The sequence below is a fragment of the Tachypleus tridentatus genome, chromosome 12 (genome assembly GCF_004210375.1).
Source record: "Tachypleus tridentatus isolate NWPU-2018 chromosome 12, ASM421037v1, whole genome shotgun sequence".
Lineage (NCBI taxonomy): Eukaryota > Metazoa > Arthropoda > Merostomata > Xiphosura > Limulidae > Tachypleus > Tachypleus tridentatus.
The window spans coordinates 55,031,801-55,051,609 of NC_134836.1; the positions used below are offsets into that span (position 1 = coordinate 55,031,801).

Genomic DNA, 19,809 nt, shown 5'->3' on the forward strand with positions numbered 1-19,809 from the left:
CGTGCTGTTTACGCAAAAGTTTTGCCATGCAAATGAAATGTAAAACTCTGTAAAAATATATTTGCTTAGATAAAACATCTATATTCTGTTGCACAATTCCATTTTCTTACTTAGTACAGGTACATTTATGCATTACAATTATTGTTCTCAAGATAATTTTAATAATTTCTGGCTTAAGACGTTTCGATTGTTGTTGTTATAATTAACTTATGGTTTTGACATTTTGAATGAATGATGTATGTTAGTAAAATAACTAAATAGCATGACATTGAATGTATATAACTAAATAGCATGACATTGAATGTATATAACTAAATAGCATGACATTGAATGTATATAACTAAATAGCATGACATTGAATGTATATAACTAAATAGCATGACATTGAATGTATATAACTAAATAGCATGACATTGAATGTATATAACTAAATAGCATGACATTGAATGTCTTTAGCGACAATGTCACAGAATAAAACCTTAACATCTCATTACACACCACAAGCAATTATTTTTCTATACCGCGCTATTTCTAAAATTGCATGCCAGTCAGTGGGTTTCTGGATCACTCTATAGAAGCGTCTACAATACGAGGCACAGCAGCTGAGAGATAAATACAATGCTCATGACTGTCCCACTTAAATCAGTAATAATGCTTTTTCTCTCTTCATCCAATTTCCTTCCTGTTGCAGGGACACCTTTGTCTCAGTAATGAAAATACAGCTGTGTGATTTGAATGTTAATATAAAATTTACTGGTATGCTAGAGATAAAATATAGAACCGTTGTCTTAATACAAAAACATAAGATAATCTCGTAAACTTAGAATCCTTTTTTCTATTCCTCTGAGATTATTGTGACAAACACATAAATAAATGTTCCCAGCTGGGAGAGCGGTAAGTCTTCGGATTTACAACGCTAAAATTAGAAGCTCGATTTCCCTGGGTGGACACAGCAGATAGCCCGATGTGACTTTGCTATAAGTCAAATAAACACGTGATGAAGCCGACATGTCTTCTATGATTTTTATTTACTGAATTATCTATAGACACAAAAACTACGAAAGAAACAAACAGCAATCTCTTTTATATTTTGTAATATACTTCGCGCTCTTGATTTTGAGTTTGTCATAGCTATTATGTAGCCATATTTGAAATTTCTAGGATATTTTAGGTATTGTACACGCTTTCATCAATGCAATATAAACACTTACAATGTACATTGAAATAAAGGTTAATTTTGTGAAATATGAACAGAAAAAAACTGTCAAAGGTTTCATGAGAATCTTTCATTAGATCCATAACTCAATGTATTAAGCATTTTTACAGTAAAAGTAATACATTCATTCTGATGTAAATTAATTATAATGTAACTAAAAAAATTATATTGTACCCGAACCATCATAAATAAATAAAAATGGAGTCGTGATAAGTTATCTTTAGCAAGATAAGAAATTTGAATTTTAAATTTTTGAAAATATTTTAAGAGGGAGCTAAAGTGTCACCTGAAACTTCTGAAAAGCAGCCAGTTCTTTGTTTATATTTACCCATACTGCTGCGTTCGACCTCTATCAAATGAATGCTTAATACAAGGACAAACGAAAAAAATTGTCGAAGCTGAGATCCTTTATACAGATACACAGTAGCAGTGACTGTAGTTATACAAAGGGTAGAGTGCGCTATAATAAAAACCTTTTGAACTTATAAATCAAGTAGATCACGAGACAACCGCCGCGGATATAAAAGTCGCGACGGAAAGGCACGAAATGGAACTACATTTTTGACATTTCTAAGATAGTGCGATATCAATGTAAACTCTTCACTTTTTTGTAACTGAATATTCATACATCCAGTTATAAAGAAGTGTGCATATTTTAACTTCTGAGTGTGGCAATATGTGTTGTACTTCATGATATTCGACAAAACGAAAGCGGAATGTTAATTTCAGAACATCAGAACCATCCAGAAGGACGACTTACCCTAACGATAAGAACCAAACAGAAAAAAAAGAGATTTGTGGTAAAATGTGTACATGGGTCTCAGATTCAAGTTTGCACTAAAATTAGAAATGATTTGCTTCTGGAAACGAGATACTGGTTAATAAAGATAAGGCTTCCAGTAATAAATTCTGTTCGTCCCTTGAATATCTTAGGAAGTTGAAGAATAAAATGGGAATCCGTGCTGTTCTATTCGAATAAATACTAGACAAATCGTTTATGGACTTCTGTAGATTAGTCTTTTGAAATAAGGGATGGATTGTCGAAAGCAAACAGGAAGGTGTGGTGAGCTTTGGACACGAGCTAAACGCGGAGTTGTTTTGTATTTTTTGCAATGGAAATTGCGTTTTAAGTCTATTATCAAACTGCGTGTGTCAGTTGTAAGACTTGAAATTTCTTTAATATAACGTGGTAAACTATTATTTTCACGGAAAATATTTAAGTGAACGTCATATCATATAGTTTAAACCGAAAATACTATATCATATAAACTCTTGTGATGATACGGTGGAGTTCAGTCTCAACGGTCGTTCTATCGAGTTCCTACAATACAGCTTTACCAACTCAGTTTTATCAAATTTATTATTATGTTCACAGGTAGTGGACATCCAGATGGTTTAACTTTACTGCATGACAGTGATATATACAAAGATGAGACAGGAAATATAGAACAATGATATATACAAAGATGAGATAGGAAATATAGAACAATGATATATACAAAGATGAGATAGGAAATACAGAACAATGATACATACATAGATGATATAGGAAATATAGAACAATGATATATACAAAGATGAGATAGGAAATATAGAACAATGATACATAGATAGATGATATAAAAATATTGAACAATGATATATACAAAGATGAGATAGAAAATATAGAACAATGATATATACAAAGATGAGATGGGAAATATAGAACAATGATATATACAAAGATAAGATAGGAAATATAGAACAATGATATATACATAGATGATATAAAAAATATAGAACAATGATACATAGATAGATGATATAAAAATATTGAACAATGATATATACAAAGATGAGATAGGAAATATAGAACAATGATATATAAAAAGATGAGATAGGAAATATAGAACAATGATACATAGATAGATGATATAAAAATATTGAACAATGATATATACAAAAATGAGATAGGAAATATAGAACAATGATATATACAAAGATGAGGTAGGAAATATAGAACAATGATATATACATAGATGATATAGGAAATATAGAACAATGATATATACATAGATGATATAGGAAATATAGAACAATGATAGATACAAAGATGATATAGGAAATATAGAGCAATGATATATACAAAGATGATATAGGAAATATAGAACAATGATATATATAAAGATGAGATAGGAAATATAGAAAATGATATATACATAGATGAGATAGGAAATATAGAACAATGATATATACAAAGATGTGATAGGAAATATACAACAATAATACATACAAAGAAGAGATAGGAAATACAGAACAATGATATATACATAAATGAGATAGGAAATATAGAACAATGATATATACAAAGATGAGGTAGAAAATATATAACAATGATATATACAATGATGAGATAGGAAATATAGAACAATGATATATACAAAGATGAGATAGGAAATATAGAACAATGATATATACAAATATGATATAGGAAATATAGAGCAATGATATATACAAAGATGAGATAGGAAATATAGAACAATGATATATACAAAGATGAGATAGGTAATATAAAACAATGATATATACATAGATGAGATAGGAAATATAGAACAGTGATATATACAAAGATGAGATAGGAAATATAGAACAATGATATATACAAAGATGAGGTAGGAAATATAGAGCAATGATATATACATAGATGAGATAGGAAATATAGAACAATGATATATACATATATGATATAGGAAATATAGAACAATAATACATACAAAGAAAAGATAGGGAATACAGAACAATGATATATACAAAGATGATATAGGAAATATAGAACAATGATATATACATAAATGATATAAAAATATTGAACAATGATATATACATAAATGATATAAAAATATTGAGCAATGATATATACAAAGATGAGATAGGAAATATAGACAATGATATATACATAGATGAAATGGGAAATATAAAACAATAATATATACAAAGATGAGATAGGAAATATAGAACAATGATATATACATAGATGAGATAGGAAATATAAAGCAATGATATATACAAAGATGAAACAGAAAGTATAGAACAATGATATATACAAGGACCAGGCAGGGACTATAGAGCAATGATATATACATGGACCAGGCAGGAACTATAGAGCAATGATATATACAAGGACCAGGCAGGAACTATAGAGCAATGATATATACAAGAACCAGGCAGGGACTATAGAGCAATGATATATACATGGACCAGGCAGGAACTATAGAGCAATGATATATACATAGACCATACAGGAAGTACAGAGCAATGATATACATAGATGATACAGGAACTGTAGAACAATGATATACATCAATGAGACAGAAAGTATAGAGCAATAATATATTTAGACAAAACAGAAACTATGGAATAATGGAGTATTAGCTGTATTAATATTATACAGTTTATAGATGTGTGCAGTAATATGCGAACTGGATATTTCGTGTATAACAATAACTTTTGAAACAATTACCTATCTTTCATTAGATTTCGTATGATTTTTATTTTTCTGTAACATTAAAACCTTCGTGATAGAAGTCGTTCTATTTTAATATCTCATGTATTAACTTTACTTCTGTTAGTTATTATTCCTAATTTGGATTTATCGATATAATATTCAATGTTCTTTGATTTGTCGACTCTGTAATTGTCGCGCAATAAAGTAGTAAAGGAAATTACGTAACTCAGTCTATTTCAATGTAACCCCTTCTTTGTTTTCTTATTGTCGCCGATAGAAAGAAAAGTTCTTACAAGCAGTACATAGTACGGTTTTTATGGCCGTAGAATAAGCGACCGATTCTCTTGTGGTCTCGCTTTTCTCATGTAATACTGTTAGGTGTCAGAATCTAATTAACCAACACAATCGTTTTATGGGTATTGACACTATTTACCATATTATATTAAGCATATAAAGTATCAGATGTCTTTAAGCATATAAAGTATCAGATGGAGTAGACAAATTATATTTAAGCATATAATGTATCAGATGGAGTAGACAAATTATCTTTAATCATATAAAGTATCAGATGGAGTAGACAAATTATATTTAAGCATATAAAGTATCAGATGGAGTAGACAAATTATATTTAAGCATATAAAGTATCAGATGGAATAGACAAATTATCTTTAATCATATAAAGTATCAGATGGAGTAGACAAATTATCTTTAAGCATATAAAGTATCAGATGGAGTAGACAAATTATCTTTAAGCATATAAAGTATCAGATGGAGTAGACAAATTATATTTAAGCATATAAAGTATCAGATGGAGTAGACAAATTATCTTTAAGCATATAAAGTATCAGATGGAGTAGACAAATTATCTTTAAGCATATGAAGTATCAGATGGAGTAGACAAATTATCTTTAAGCATATAAAGTATCAAATGGAGTAGACAAATTATCTTTAAGCATATAAAGTATCAGATGGAGTAGACAAATTATATTTAAGCATATAAAGTATCAGATGGAGTAGACAAATTATCTTTAACATTATAAAGTATCAGATAGAGTAGACAAATTATCTTTAAGCATATAAAGTATCAGATGGAGTAGACAAATTATATTTAAGCATTTGAAGTATCAGATGGGGTATACAAATTATATTTGAGGATTTGAAATATCAGTGCACAAATTATCTTTAAGCATTTGAAGTATCAGATGGAGTATACAAGTTATCTTTCTTTAAGCATCTGACGTATCATATTGAGTATGCAAATTATCTTTAAAGCATTAAAGTATCGGATGGAGTATACAAATTATCTTTAAGCATTTGAAGTTTCAGACGGAATGTACAAATTATCTTTAAGCCTTTAAAGTATCAGATAAAGTAGACAAATTATCTTTAAGCCTTTAAAGTATCAAATAAGGTAGACAAATTATCTTTAAGCATTTGAAGTTTCAGACGGAATGTACAAATTATCTTTAAGCCTTTAAAGTATCAGATAAAGTAGACAAATTATCTTTAAGCCTTTAAAGTATCAAATAAGGTAGACAAATTATCTTTAAGCATTTGAAGTATCAGACAGAGTATACAAATTATATTTAAGCCGTTAAAGTATCAGATAAAGTAGACAAATTATCTTTAAGCCTTTAAAGTATCAAATAAGGTAGAAAAATTATCTTTAAGCATTTGAAGTATCAGACAGAGTATACAAATTATATTTAAGGATTTGAAGTATCACATGGAGTGTACATGTTATCTTTAAGCATTTGAAGTAAGTGATACAAGCAAGTACTCAGATCATACTGAAAAATCCGAGTATCAATTTTTGGTATTAATAATACATAATCATATAAAATATATGATATCTCAGTTTGTTTACTCCTCTTTTATAACTTTTTGATCGTAATTATTCATATAATAACACTATTGACGAAATATAAAAAAAACCTTGAAGATATATTGTGTTTGCAGTGCCCTAGAAACACCAGCTGGTAAAGAGGACTGGCACTTCTATTTCTATTGATGGCAAGGCCACCTAGGATACCCATCACAGTCTCTAATTTTAAATTATAAATAGAAGGAAAACAGCCAATCAGTGAGCAACAATCTACCTCCCACCAGTTATATTAAGAGATTGAATGCCGTTCTTTTAAATTGTTTATCTTTATTGACTCTTTGAAATATTTATTGTTACATTGCTTGTTTTGTTCTATTACCTAGACGTATCTATTGAAGACACAGTTATGTATGAATTTGTATAATTTTTGTTCCTACTGTTACAATTTCAGTCATTTGGTTTCTGCGAAAAACGTTGACATAAGTTATTTTATCTCTCTTTTTCCCTATATATATTAAGAAAAAAGTGTTTGATTTACTGTAAAGCTGCAGAATGTACTCTATCAGAATGTACCTGTACTCTATCCACTAGAGGAAATCGAACACCGGATTCTAGCGTTGTGATCCGTAAACTTACGGCTGACCCATTGGAAGCCAAGAGAGAGAAATAATAAAAATCGTTTACCAGATACCAAATGTAAAAGACATTGATTGTGCACTTAACGTCATAATGAAAGCTTGTTTGTTTGTTTGTTTTGGAATTTCGCACAAAGCTACTCGAGGGCTATCTGTGCTAGTCATCGCCACCCACCGCCAACTCTTGGGCTACTCTTTTACCAACGAATAGTGGGATTGACCGTCACATTATAACGCCCCCACGGCTGAAAGGGCGAGCAAGTTTGACGCGACGGGAATGCGAACCCGCGACCCTCAGATTACGAGTCGCACGCCTCAACACGCTTGGCCATGCCGGGCCTTATATTCTAATGGTTAGTTCAACATTAATATTACTTTTCACTTTCTGAGATAAATGTGATACTTTAGAGATAGTTGAAAAAGTGAATATATCCCACATGAAAGTAAAAAAAGAAATCTCAAAATTAGTGCAAAGTATCACCTACGATTTTGCAGGCACACACGCACGCACACAAATGTATATTATATATATATACATAATTTCATTGATTTCTTCTCGGGCCTGGCATGGCCTAGCGCGTAAGGCGTGCGACTCGTAATCCGAGGGTCGCGGGTTCGTGCCCGCGTCGCGCCAAACATGCTCGCCCTCCCAGCCGTAGGGGCGTTATAATGTGACGGTCAATCCCATTATTCGTTGGTAAAAGAGTAGCCCAAGAGTTGGCGGTGGGTGGTGATGACTAGCTGCCTTCCCTCTAGTCTTACACTGCTAAATTAGGGACGGCTAGCACAGATAGCCCTCGAGTAGCTTTGTGCGAAATTTCAAAAACCAACCAAACCATGGTTTCTTCTCACTTGTAACACGTCCACGTGCAGTTTTATTTTCACTTGTTTGTCAAATCTGTTGAAATTATCAGATTATTTACCGTAAAACAAGTGTTCACACATCTTAAATTAAAACGGGTACCCTTAAAATCTTCTTCAGTGACAATTGGCTAAATTTAAACGTACAGTTATTCTTTATTCTATATCCTGGTACACGTTTGTGCAAGTTCACAGAAATCATGCCAGATTAAACTGAGACACAAACACTTCTTGTATTTAAAATTCAGTTTTTATAAACTTAGGCTGAAAATAATATATTCTAAATATTTAGTCATATCAGGTTTATAAAGAAAAACCTGAAAACAATAATTTTTCTCACTTTTATTTGTGTGCCAATTTTCGACTTAACTGCACCATTGTTGTACCAATTGTATGACGTTTTCACATAGCTATATCATTATTGCAGCATTTGTGTGAAAGTTTTCGACTTACTATATCATTATTGAAGCATTTGTGTGAAAGTTTTCGACTTACTATATTATTGTTGTAGCATTTGTGTGAAAGTTTTCGACTTACTATATTATTGTTGTAGCATTTTGTGAAAGTTTTCGATTTACTATACCAGTATTTCAGCAACTGTATGTTTTTACTTAACTTATCATTTTTATAGCAGTTAGATTTTTCATTTGTTAATACAGTTTAATGAGCACACGTAACATCTTCCTTTCCACATTTTGCTGTAGTTTCATTAAAATTATCGTAAATGTTTTACAATTTCCACAAAGTTTGTTTTTGTAAAATGGATTAACTGTGTTTTTATTAAAGTTTATTTCAGGATTTTGCAAAATTGTCCCTGATTCAAATAAGTAACATTAAAACAAGACAAAAACGTATAACTTGCCAAATAAAGCACGAGAAACTTTGGTTTGTTAACTTATTTTAGTTTCTTACATTTCCAGAAAATAAGAGGAAGCTTTCTACTACAAAATATATAGTTTTTATCCATTTTTACTCTGCAATTATAGTTTGGAAATTGAAAAACAAAGTAATAATGTAATTTCAAACATAAGACTTAGCTTGCTTTTAATTCTCTGATAACTAAATATGATAACTCAGCACGTAGTTTTTAAGAATAAAGCGAAATAGATCACGCATGATCAAATAAACCATAAATATAGAAAAGCGTCCTTCTTGCGTCATTGTAAAACATAACCTATTTGCTGTATATGCGTGCATGACTTGAAATTGTTCATTAATAGTCTCAACTAATCCGCTGATAAAATATTCAATATGTTTCTTGTCGTTTTCTGTTTTGTTTATTCTCAATAAGTCAGAACAATGAACTTTAATATTAATCATATTAAAATTCTGTAGGATTCATTATGTATCGAGAAGTTTTTGGTACCTCCTGTACATTATCACGTGGTGGAAAACTAAATAAGGCGATTTATTTTATTTTTTGTTAAGCAGAAAGCTATATAATGTGCTATTCTCACGATGGATATCGAACTCCCTTGTTTCTAATATTCTGAGTCTTCAACCTTACTGCTAAACTATTGGGGGTAGCTTCAATTCCCCTCGGTATACTCAGCAGATAACTCAATGTGGCTTTTCTATAAGAAAACAAACACACATATTATTGGGAGGGGGGAGATAGAGAGCGAGACGAAACCTATATTTCTCGTACAACACGAGGAATTCACGAAGTGTCACGCACACAAGAAAAAATAAAATGAAATATAAAAAATACAAATAATATAACATAAGACCAATTAAATAACCTTCTTGACAGTGGCACGAATAAATATATCTTTCCTTGTACAGAAGTGGCACGAAGAAATATATCTCTCCTTGTACACAAAAGACGAAAATATATTTCTGTAATGCGGAAAATACAAGGAATCCAATATCATATCTGACAGAACAATAATGAAACCAACGTCCTCTTTACACAAGAAAGATGATTAGCAGATAGCGGACAAGAGTGGCACTTAACAGATACAAGGGTGTTGAAAACTGTTCTTCCTAGAACAACAGTGATAAAACCAATATCATCCTCTTGTGGTGCGAATGGAAGAAATATAATTCGCACTCACTGTAACCTCGTGTGTACAGAAATAACTAAAAACACGTTTTTCATGATTCACATTCGAGAATACTAATCAAATTCACCAAGCTGCAAGATTAAATAAACATTCTTTACATATCAGATATACTACCAACTGTGACGATTAAAAGACGTTCTCAACGATACGACCCAAAACAAACATAATTCGTTAAGCTGTGATATTCATACACGTATTGTAAATGCAACAGACCTGGTTTTAAGAGACAGAGACGGCAAAGCCCTGTTTAAGAAACCTAAACCATCTATAACTGAACGAAATAAAAGTACGACAAATGTATAATCGAAAGTGGTGTACATGTACCATTAATGATGTAAGAAACAATATTTGTTGAAATGGTGGTAACAGCTCAATACTTCCAGGAATTTTGTCAGAGATATAACTATGAAGGACAGAATCTATCTATTTAAATAGCTACAAAACACGTGTAATAAGTTAATATAACACTCACATTTTGTAGATGGCAAATTACCAACGAAATACTTTCAAGTGATTTGCACAGGATTAACTGGTTTGATATCAAGTGCTTTGTGCCTACAATTTCAACTTATTTATCGGAACTCCCCTCCATCCTCCCAGTGGCACAACACTATGTGTGCTGACTTACAACGTTAGAAATAAGGTTTTCATTTACGTGGTTGGCAAAGCATGGATAGTCCATTGTATGGTTTTAGCTTATATTTACGCAAACAAACAAAGAATAAATCTTCCAATTGTCTTTCGATTACAATAACATTAACTTTGGCAACATTGTTGTTATTAGATTACATCCATACTGGAGAATAATAAATATACTCGTAAGTCTCAGATAATATCCATTTCAAATTTAATAAACGAGACCTTAAACATATTTTGCAACAAACACTGTGTTTATATATACGTTCCCCGCTAGTGCAGCGGTATGTCTTCGGATTTACAACGCTAAAATCAGGGGTTCGATTCCCCTCGGTGGGTTCAGCAGATAGCCCGATGTGGCTTTGCTATAAGAAAACACACAAACACAGTTTATATATAGTTAACGTAAAGACAACGGAAAAAGTATTGTTTGTTTGTTTCTGAATTTCGAGCAAGGCTACTCCAGGACTATCTGTAAGACTAGAAGGAAGGCAACTAGTCATCACCACCCAGCGCCAACTTTTGGGCTACTTTTTTATCAACGAATAATGGGATTGACTGCACATTATAACGCCCACACGACTGAAAGGGCGAGCATGTTTGGTGAGACGGGGATTCTAACCCGCGACCCTCAGGTTACGAGTCGAACGCCTTAACCCACCGGGCCATGCCGAGCCTGAAAAGTATTGTTACAATACTAAAAAAGTAATTTTTACAGCTTATATAAATGAAAGGCGATTGTAGATACGTTTATCTATTTCCATAAAAACACTGTCCACAACGGTGTAGAAATTGTTTTTTTTTTAATAAACGTTACATGCCAATAAAATTAGGGTTTGCAACAATGAAACAACTGGTCCATCAAAAGTTGAGTAAAAATATAATGCGATGTTCTGTATCTGACAGAATGAGATATTAATGTGTATGTGGAACTATATTTCTTTTATTTTTAAAGTATTATATCATTTTACTTCTAAACATGTATTAGCCGCTGCCATTATGGATCTTTAGCGTGCTGTCAGACGATAAAGTTGTGTTGCTGTCTCCGGAAATGTTTAGTCCTAGATCACTTATTGATATTTCTGGGTATTGTTAAAGTTGTGCGTTTGGCTAGAAAACTAGTAACAACGTTAAATGTTGTTACTGGGCCGCTCTGTTGAATATTTGGCTCAGTGGTTTTGGAAATGTGTTTAGAATAACGGATTGAGATGAACAAATATATAGTAAAAGAAACTGGTACCAATAACTAAACAAATATACCATTCTGCTCTTCTAACTCGTTAAATATTGTTGTTTTGTGGTAACTGCTGGTAACTGAAGTTTTGTATCGAGCTGTTTATGTTATACAGATCAACTGATACAGTTAAGTAAATGTTTTACCTCAAGAGGAAGGAAAACGTTATGAAACGGCCTGAACAAGGCTTTAATGACAAACATAGAAAAAATAACAGGGTAACAAATAATATATGGGCACAAGTTACTTGGTGGGAAAATTTAACATGAATCCTAGTTTTTGAGGTATATGAAGAAGGAGGATCCACGCAGAGGTGGGGACACACTGTATATCAGACTTAACGTATGTTTTATGAATCTTTATAACTACGGGTATTTTTTAATTTTTAAAAATTAAATTCAAGCTTATATACTATTACTGTGGCTGAAGAAAAAGTTTATAGGTACCCACACACAAAAATGTATGTTACTAATATTCTATAACAGTCACCTTCCAACAACTTGAAGTGGAGAGAGAACTATGGCAAAAATTGAGACAATTGGAGACCCGAGCACCGAAAGTTCTTCTATGGCTGCTTTCGTTTTGTTTAATCATATTTTTATTGTTTGCGAGAAAAGCGAAGGAAAATTAAGTCTGAGAGAGTGAGTGCACTGGTGCAATGTTGGAGTCTTTCTTGCTCAGGTATTTCCAAAACCAAATTGCCACTGAAATTTGTCACAGTGTAATTTGAGCTCTGCTGTTATTTGTTATTTTGTTGTTGTGATTTATTATAATTTTTTTCCTGTTTGGAAAGGCTTCGTGTTTTAAATTATTATGATATATATAACTACACACAAATTTTTGCATTCGCCAAAATGAAAATTGAAGTAACGAAATTTATGTTCACGTTTGTACTTTCTATATATGTAACAACAAAAGTTGTAGGAATACGTAATATAAATGTATTTATTTCCTACTGACCTTTTGCGTAGTTCGTAAATTTTGTTTGCTATTTTGTAAATATTGCTACAAAAATGGAAAATTAATACCCCAAGGCTTCACACTAAACGATGTAAAAATAATTTATAGATACGCTACACAATGTAAAATATAATAATATTTATATATATTATGTAATGTATTATACACCAGATGTAGTCGGTGGATAAAGTACCCTGACTGCGAAATCCGTTTCTGTAAAATCGCGTTCCACATTTTGGAGTTATAGATGCGCTATACGAGTGGACTTCAAATCCTACTTTCGAAACGGTCACGAGTAGCAGTGGTTGCTGTCTTTTCTGTAATCTGTCAGTTCAAAGCTAGAAAGACGGCTGTAAACATATACTGTGTGTGTGTGTTTTTTCTTACAGCAAAGCCATATTAGGCTACCTGCTGAGTCCACAAAGAAGAATCGAACCCCTTATTTTAGCGTTGTAAATTCGTAGACTTACCGTTGTACCAGCGGAGGACAACATATAGTCAGTGTGTAGGTTTGTGAAAAGTCTATAACTATTTGATTATAAATCAAACACGTTATCTATTATTCATATTTAAAAGCTATTTTGAATAATATATAACACAGAAAGAAAGCGTTGACAGAATTTAATTACAGACTTATCTTTTCAGTTACACTGAGAATATGAAGAATTTTTATGATCAAAATTGTAAGACTTTTTATGAAAATTTTGTTTTTGTGGTAGTGCATGCTGGAAAGACTTGGACATTTTGGTGATAAAATTATAAAAAAAACGACCTTCATTTGTTTTGTTTCTTTTTAATTTCGCGCAAAGCTGCTCGAGAGCTATCTGCGCTAGCCGTCCCTAATTTAGCAGTGTAAGACTAGAGGGAAGGCACCTAGTCATCACCACCCACCGCCAACGTTGGGCTACTTTTTTACCAACAAAAAGTGGGATTGACCGAAACATTATAATGCCCCCACGACTGAAAGGGCGAGCATGTTTGATGCGACCGGGATTCGAACCCGCTATCTTCAGGTTACGAGTCGAACGCCTTAACGCGCTTGGCCATGCTGGGCCCAAAACAATCTTCATTCTGCAAATAACAAAAATTATAAAAGAATTATCTAGCGTTTCGCCATTGAAGCATCTTGAGGGCTAGTAACAGAAGGGCTCTTAGATACGAAGTTAACATAAATTTTCTCATTGAGAAAATTAATATATAATTTCACATCAAACAGTTTTTGTAGCATAATCCCTAATGAAGCGGCAAGAGCAAAACGTCAGTGAAAATAAAAAGTTTCCCATTATTATTGTCTGGAGTGTTTAGGTTGTTTTTTTTTTTTTCTAATCACACGAGGTAATTGTTTCTTCAATTCACTCAAATGAAGTTGGCTTTGGTCTTTCGCATATAACTAACTCAAAGAGTTTATTTTGTTACATCCACGAAATTAAATCCTAAACTTTAAAGTTGTTGTAATTTTGAAGTGTATGCAACAACTAATATTTAATATATTTTTTTTATCATAAACACCCTTTCTAAGGATCCACTTATATACGACATTCAACTTTTGACGTTCAATAAAAAAAGTTTAATTGTGGTAGGTTCAATATATCAGAATGAATGGTAGAAAGAGAGATATTTTAGAGCTGATGAAATTGGAAGCTGATGGAAACATGAAAGGCTATGTTTTTGTATGCTATAGCTGAACCTTATGGTATTTCAAATTGTTTTCAAGTGATGATTAGATGCACAGTTATGGCTGAACAATTTGTATTCGGAGATCGTTTGTCCTTATATTCCGGCTAATTAACACCACTGTTTCTAATTGTTTGCAAATGCGAATCTTCCACGAGGAAAGATTTAATCTTCTAACACGTTGACGAAGATTATTGTCAACAATGACAGTTACGGCATGAATAGATTGTTCATTGTGAGATGTTGAAAGCAGACATGGTTATTTATTGTTCATCATACTAGGATAAGCAAATGAGTGGACCAAAGGAAAGCAGAACATAAAGTTCGATTTACTTTTCTTTCAATTCATACTTTAAATTGATTGATTAAATGCCAATATAAAGAATATGATGGTATCGATGATGAAAGATATAAGCCTTAAGAACATGGATGAAGTAAAAAGTATTTGGAAAACAGTTCCATTTGTTAACAATAAAAATAAGTGTCTTGTTTGTTGTTTTTGAATTTCGGGCAAAGCTACTCGAGGACTATCTGCGCTAGTCGTCCCTAATTTAGCAGTGTAAGACGAGAGGGAAGGCAGCTAGTCATCACCACCCACCACCAACTCTTGGGCTACTCTTTTACCAACGAATAGTGAGATTGACCGTCACATTATAACGCCCCCACGGCTGAAAGGGCGAGCATGTTTGGCGCGACGGAGATGCGAACCCGTGACCCTCAGATTACGAGTCACGCGCCTTAACCCGCTTGGCCATGCCGGGCCAATAAATGCCTTATGAGACTGAATGAAACCACTAATCTTACTAATTTCCTGGCCCGGCATGGCCAGGTGGTTAAGGTACTCGACTCGTAATCTGAGGGTCGCGGGTTCGAATCCCTGTCGCACCAAACATGCTCGCCCTTTCAGCCATGGGGTGGTATAATGTGATGGTCAATCCCACTGTTCGTTGGTAAAAGAGTAGCTTAAGAATTGACGGTAGGTGGTGATGACTAGCTGCCTTCCCTCTAGTCTTACACTGCTAAATTAGGGACGGCTAGCGCAGATAACTCTCGTGCAGCTTTGCGCAAAATTCAAAACAAACAAACAAACCAAATTTACTCACTTCCAGCGAAACACCGGTACCAGAAATTTTACAGCCATCATTCTTCAATGCACTAAATCAGACGAAATTGAAAATTTTTAGTTGCCTGTTATTTATGTTTAACTTATACCCAGTAAACCGAAATGCAGAGTTTCAGTGAACGTCCATGACAGTTGTAATTTGAAACTTGTTAATGCTTAAGGGCCTAATTTACTTTTGAGACAACCATTTAAGAAATAAAAAAGTAAAATGCGTTTCAAGTATCAAATCTCTCGCTTCTTTGAAATCGATTAATAAAGGTAATGATTTTGTAACGAACTTGTCAGAAGTTCACATAAATTCCTACTTGAATCTCACCAAGGATCATTAGGATTCATTAGTGGCGTTCTAAGACAAACGCAACTGCGGCTCAGCTACTCTTGAAGATATAAAAGTTTAAGGAAGAGAGAAAAACGTCGTGGAAATAAATACGCGTTTCCAAGAAGTATCAATTTCACGCCGCGAAATTTTTGTGAATTATAGAATTCGAGGCATTTCTGAACACCAAAGCATTATTTCATAAAATAAAGCCATTTGAACAAATGTATTATCTCATAAATATAACCTTATGACTGACAGAACAAAACATCAGAGTATTATTTCGTAAAATATAACCGAATGACGAGCAAAACAAAAGATCAGAGTATTATTTCATAAACTATAACCCTATTACAGACAGAATAAAACACCAAAATATTCTTCCATAAACTATAACTCTTTGACGGACATTACAAAACACCAGATAATTATTTCATTAGATCTAACTTTATGACGGACAGAACAAAACACAAGAATATTACTTTCATAAAATATAACCCTTTGATGGACTAAAGAAAACACTAGAGTATTCTTTCATGAGCTATAACCCTCTGACCGACAGAACTAAACACCAGAGTATTATTTCAGAAAATATAACCTTATGTCGAACAGAAGAAAACACCAGATTATTCTTTTACAAAATATAACCTCATGACGATCTAAACAATAACCATTTTATTTGTAACAGAACGACCCTACGTCCCTAAAACACCAAATAACTGTTCGTTATGAGGAAATTAAGAAACTTAACCCTACTTCCATGTGAAGCAAATCAGCAGTTATTATATTAATTGTCAGTTATTATATTAATTCCACTTTGATGAGGGAAAAGCAACTATTATTTTATTAGAAACACATTGATCTCATTTTGACGACAAATAATTCAACTATTCTTCTCTAGAAATCAGATCAATTCTACTTTAATAGCAGACAAATCAACAATTATTTTAGAAAGAACAGACAAAACCTTTTTCCAAGAGTACCAGATTATCCATTCTTCTGTGAGGAACAAGCACTACCATAACGGGAAAATGTTCTTTTATGAGGAAGAGATCAGTCTAATTTCATGAAAGACAAATTAACTTTTTATCTATGAATATCAGACCAGTCCTCGTTCCATAACCGACAAATAAACTGTCCATCTATGAATGTCAGATCAGTCCCAGTTCCACAACCAACAAATAAACTGTGCATCTATGAATGTCAGATCAGTTCTAGTTCCATAACCGATAAATTAACTGTTCTTCTATGAATATCATATCAGGCCTCGTTCGATAACCGACAAATCAACTGTTCATCTATGAATATCAGACCAGTCCCACTTCAACAGCCAACAAATCAACTGTTCTTCAACGGTGAATAGGTAAAACCGATTTCCAAGACAAATAAATTAACTATTCTGCTATGAAGAGCATATCATACCAACATTCACAAACAAATCAACTGTTTTTACAAGAAAAACGAATAAATCATGCCTCCATCACAAACTGCCCTTCTAAGAACGGCAGCAAAATACAAATAATTTAAATATAAGTATCTAATAATAAAAATAGTAATTACATTTAGGTCGTCGTAAAACCTTTTGTAATGAATGGGCAACACATCCTTTTTAGCAGAACAATCGATTAATAGAGTAAACTATTCAATTTATCGATTAAGTTCCAATTTCAACTCATAATATAATTTTAAATTTCTGCTTGTAGTAAATCTTGCGTATAAGACACTTACGTGAGAGACACATTAATGACTGGGAAATAATTTGGTATTAATTATTACCATAGAACAGTTAAGTCTGTTTGATCTGATTAACGTGTGCGCTAACAGAAGTGACAGACACAATTAGCAACAGGAGATGATTCTATCATTCATACGTTGTGAAATAAAGAAAAACATATTTCGATTAGAAATATAAATTTTCATACCCAGTTGATGAGCTGATATTTAAACCGAAAGAAAATTTATTAAGACATTGTTAACCCTGAATATACTTACAAGGAGTATTCGTGTCTTTCATTTTAATGTTATAAATATATTATAAGGTTTTGTCTACACGGATATGATGATATTTGAAATCTAGAAATATATCAGTTGGATATGGAAATGCATATATCACTCACTATTTTCAACCGATAGTTTAAATTTTTTTTCAAGTTTATTAGAAATGCAGTCATTCAATGCATATTGTTATAGACATGGAGAATTATTTAACAGAAAATTATTTGTCCGCCTTACCTCTATTACTGTGGAAGCTGGTGTTCACTATAACGAAGGATAATATAACAGTTATCCACCCCATCGCTACCCCACAGTTGTATGCCTTCCGCTCCTATTTCTCTGTGTTCTAAATCCTGGCGACTAGAGACGTTTGGTCTGCCTACCGACGGAAATTGGTTGCGCAAGATAGATGCAAGCGCCATCTGTTGATGCTAAATTTCAAGACAACACTTATAGCGATGAATAATTTCATATAAAATTGAATGCGTTGTTATTCTTTTCTACAGTTACTTATAGTCGTCAGTTTAGTTAGTCACTTACAGGATGTCTAAATTTGTAGATAAATCTAAAGTCACACATGAACTATAAAAAAAGGCAATCGACATTTTAAGAACTTCATTTATATTGTATATTGTCTTTCATTATGACTTTTTCTTTAATTCTAAGGGATTCGTTTTGTTGTTGTTTTTCTGCTTAAATCGCAATCAAAATACAGCGAACTTCGATTGTTTACAGTCCATTTTACTTATGTTCACACGAGAGACCTCTTTTAGCATTATGAACACTCCCCCTCACACCAAACATGCTCTCCCCTTCAGTCGTGGAAGGGGTTATAATTCCATGGTCAATCCCACTATTCGTTGATAAAAGAGTAGCCAAAGAGTTGACGGTGGGTGGTGATGACTAACTGCCTTTCCTCTAGTCTTACACTGCTAAATTAGGGGACGGCTAGCGCAGATAACCCTCGTGTAGCATTGCGCGAAATTCAAAACAAGCCAAACCAATTCTGAACACTTCAGCAAAGAGACAATGAATAAAAACAAATTTATAGCCAGTTTATAAACAGACAGTAGTCTTGTATACAAAATAACAACAAAAACAAAACTCAATTAACCGAACACCGTGAAAGCTCGAAAATTTGGCTTGTTATAGTAACGTTAAATATATTACTTGATATAGATGTTATCAGAGCTTAAGTCCACTATTTAATTTTTATTCGTTACTGAAACATTGTTTGAGATTAAAACTGCTAGTTGAAAGTTTGATTTTGGTTGTTTTGAATTTCGCGCAAAGCTACTCAAGACTATCTGCGCTAGCCGCTCATAACTTAGCAGTGTAAGACTAGAAGAAAAGCAGCTAGTCATCACCACCCACCGCCAACTCTTGGGCTATTCTTTTACCAACGAATAGTGGGATTGACCATCACATTATAACGCCCCCAACGCTGAAAGGTTGTTTTGTAGGACGGGGATTCGAACTCACGACCCTCAGATTACCATGAATTTTTGTTGTTACTTGTTTAGAAGTACGTTTGTACTTCAACACTTATTTAGTATGGTATCTTAGGTGCCTGAATACTAAAGTTGATGTTGCACATTTGCGCAAAAAAACTGTTGATACCTTTGCACGAGATTACTTACTGTTGATATCATTGCCTGTGCAAGTTGATCAAGTATTCATTTAATCTATAATAACATTATCCTAATCCTTTACGCTTTTGTAAACTGACAAATACTGATTTCAAGTTTTTTCTTCGACGTTAATCTTAAGCATGCAAGGTTTTC

General features: G+C 32.8%; 1 protein-coding gene across 1 annotated transcript in view; it reads right to left on the bottom strand.

The window, feature by feature from the left end:
* Positions 1-18,389, bottom strand: part of LOC143233359 (uncharacterized) — a 128,255-nt gene extending 109,866 nt beyond the window's left edge. Inside the window, exon 1 of the mRNA XM_076469532.1 lies at positions 18,263-18,389. Coding sequence (XP_076325647.1) covers positions 18,263-18,326 — 64 coding nt within the window. The 5' untranslated portion in view covers positions 18,327-18,389. The remainder of the gene's footprint in view (positions 1-18,262) is intronic.
* Between the last annotated feature and the right edge of the window lie 1,420 nt (positions 18,390-19,809).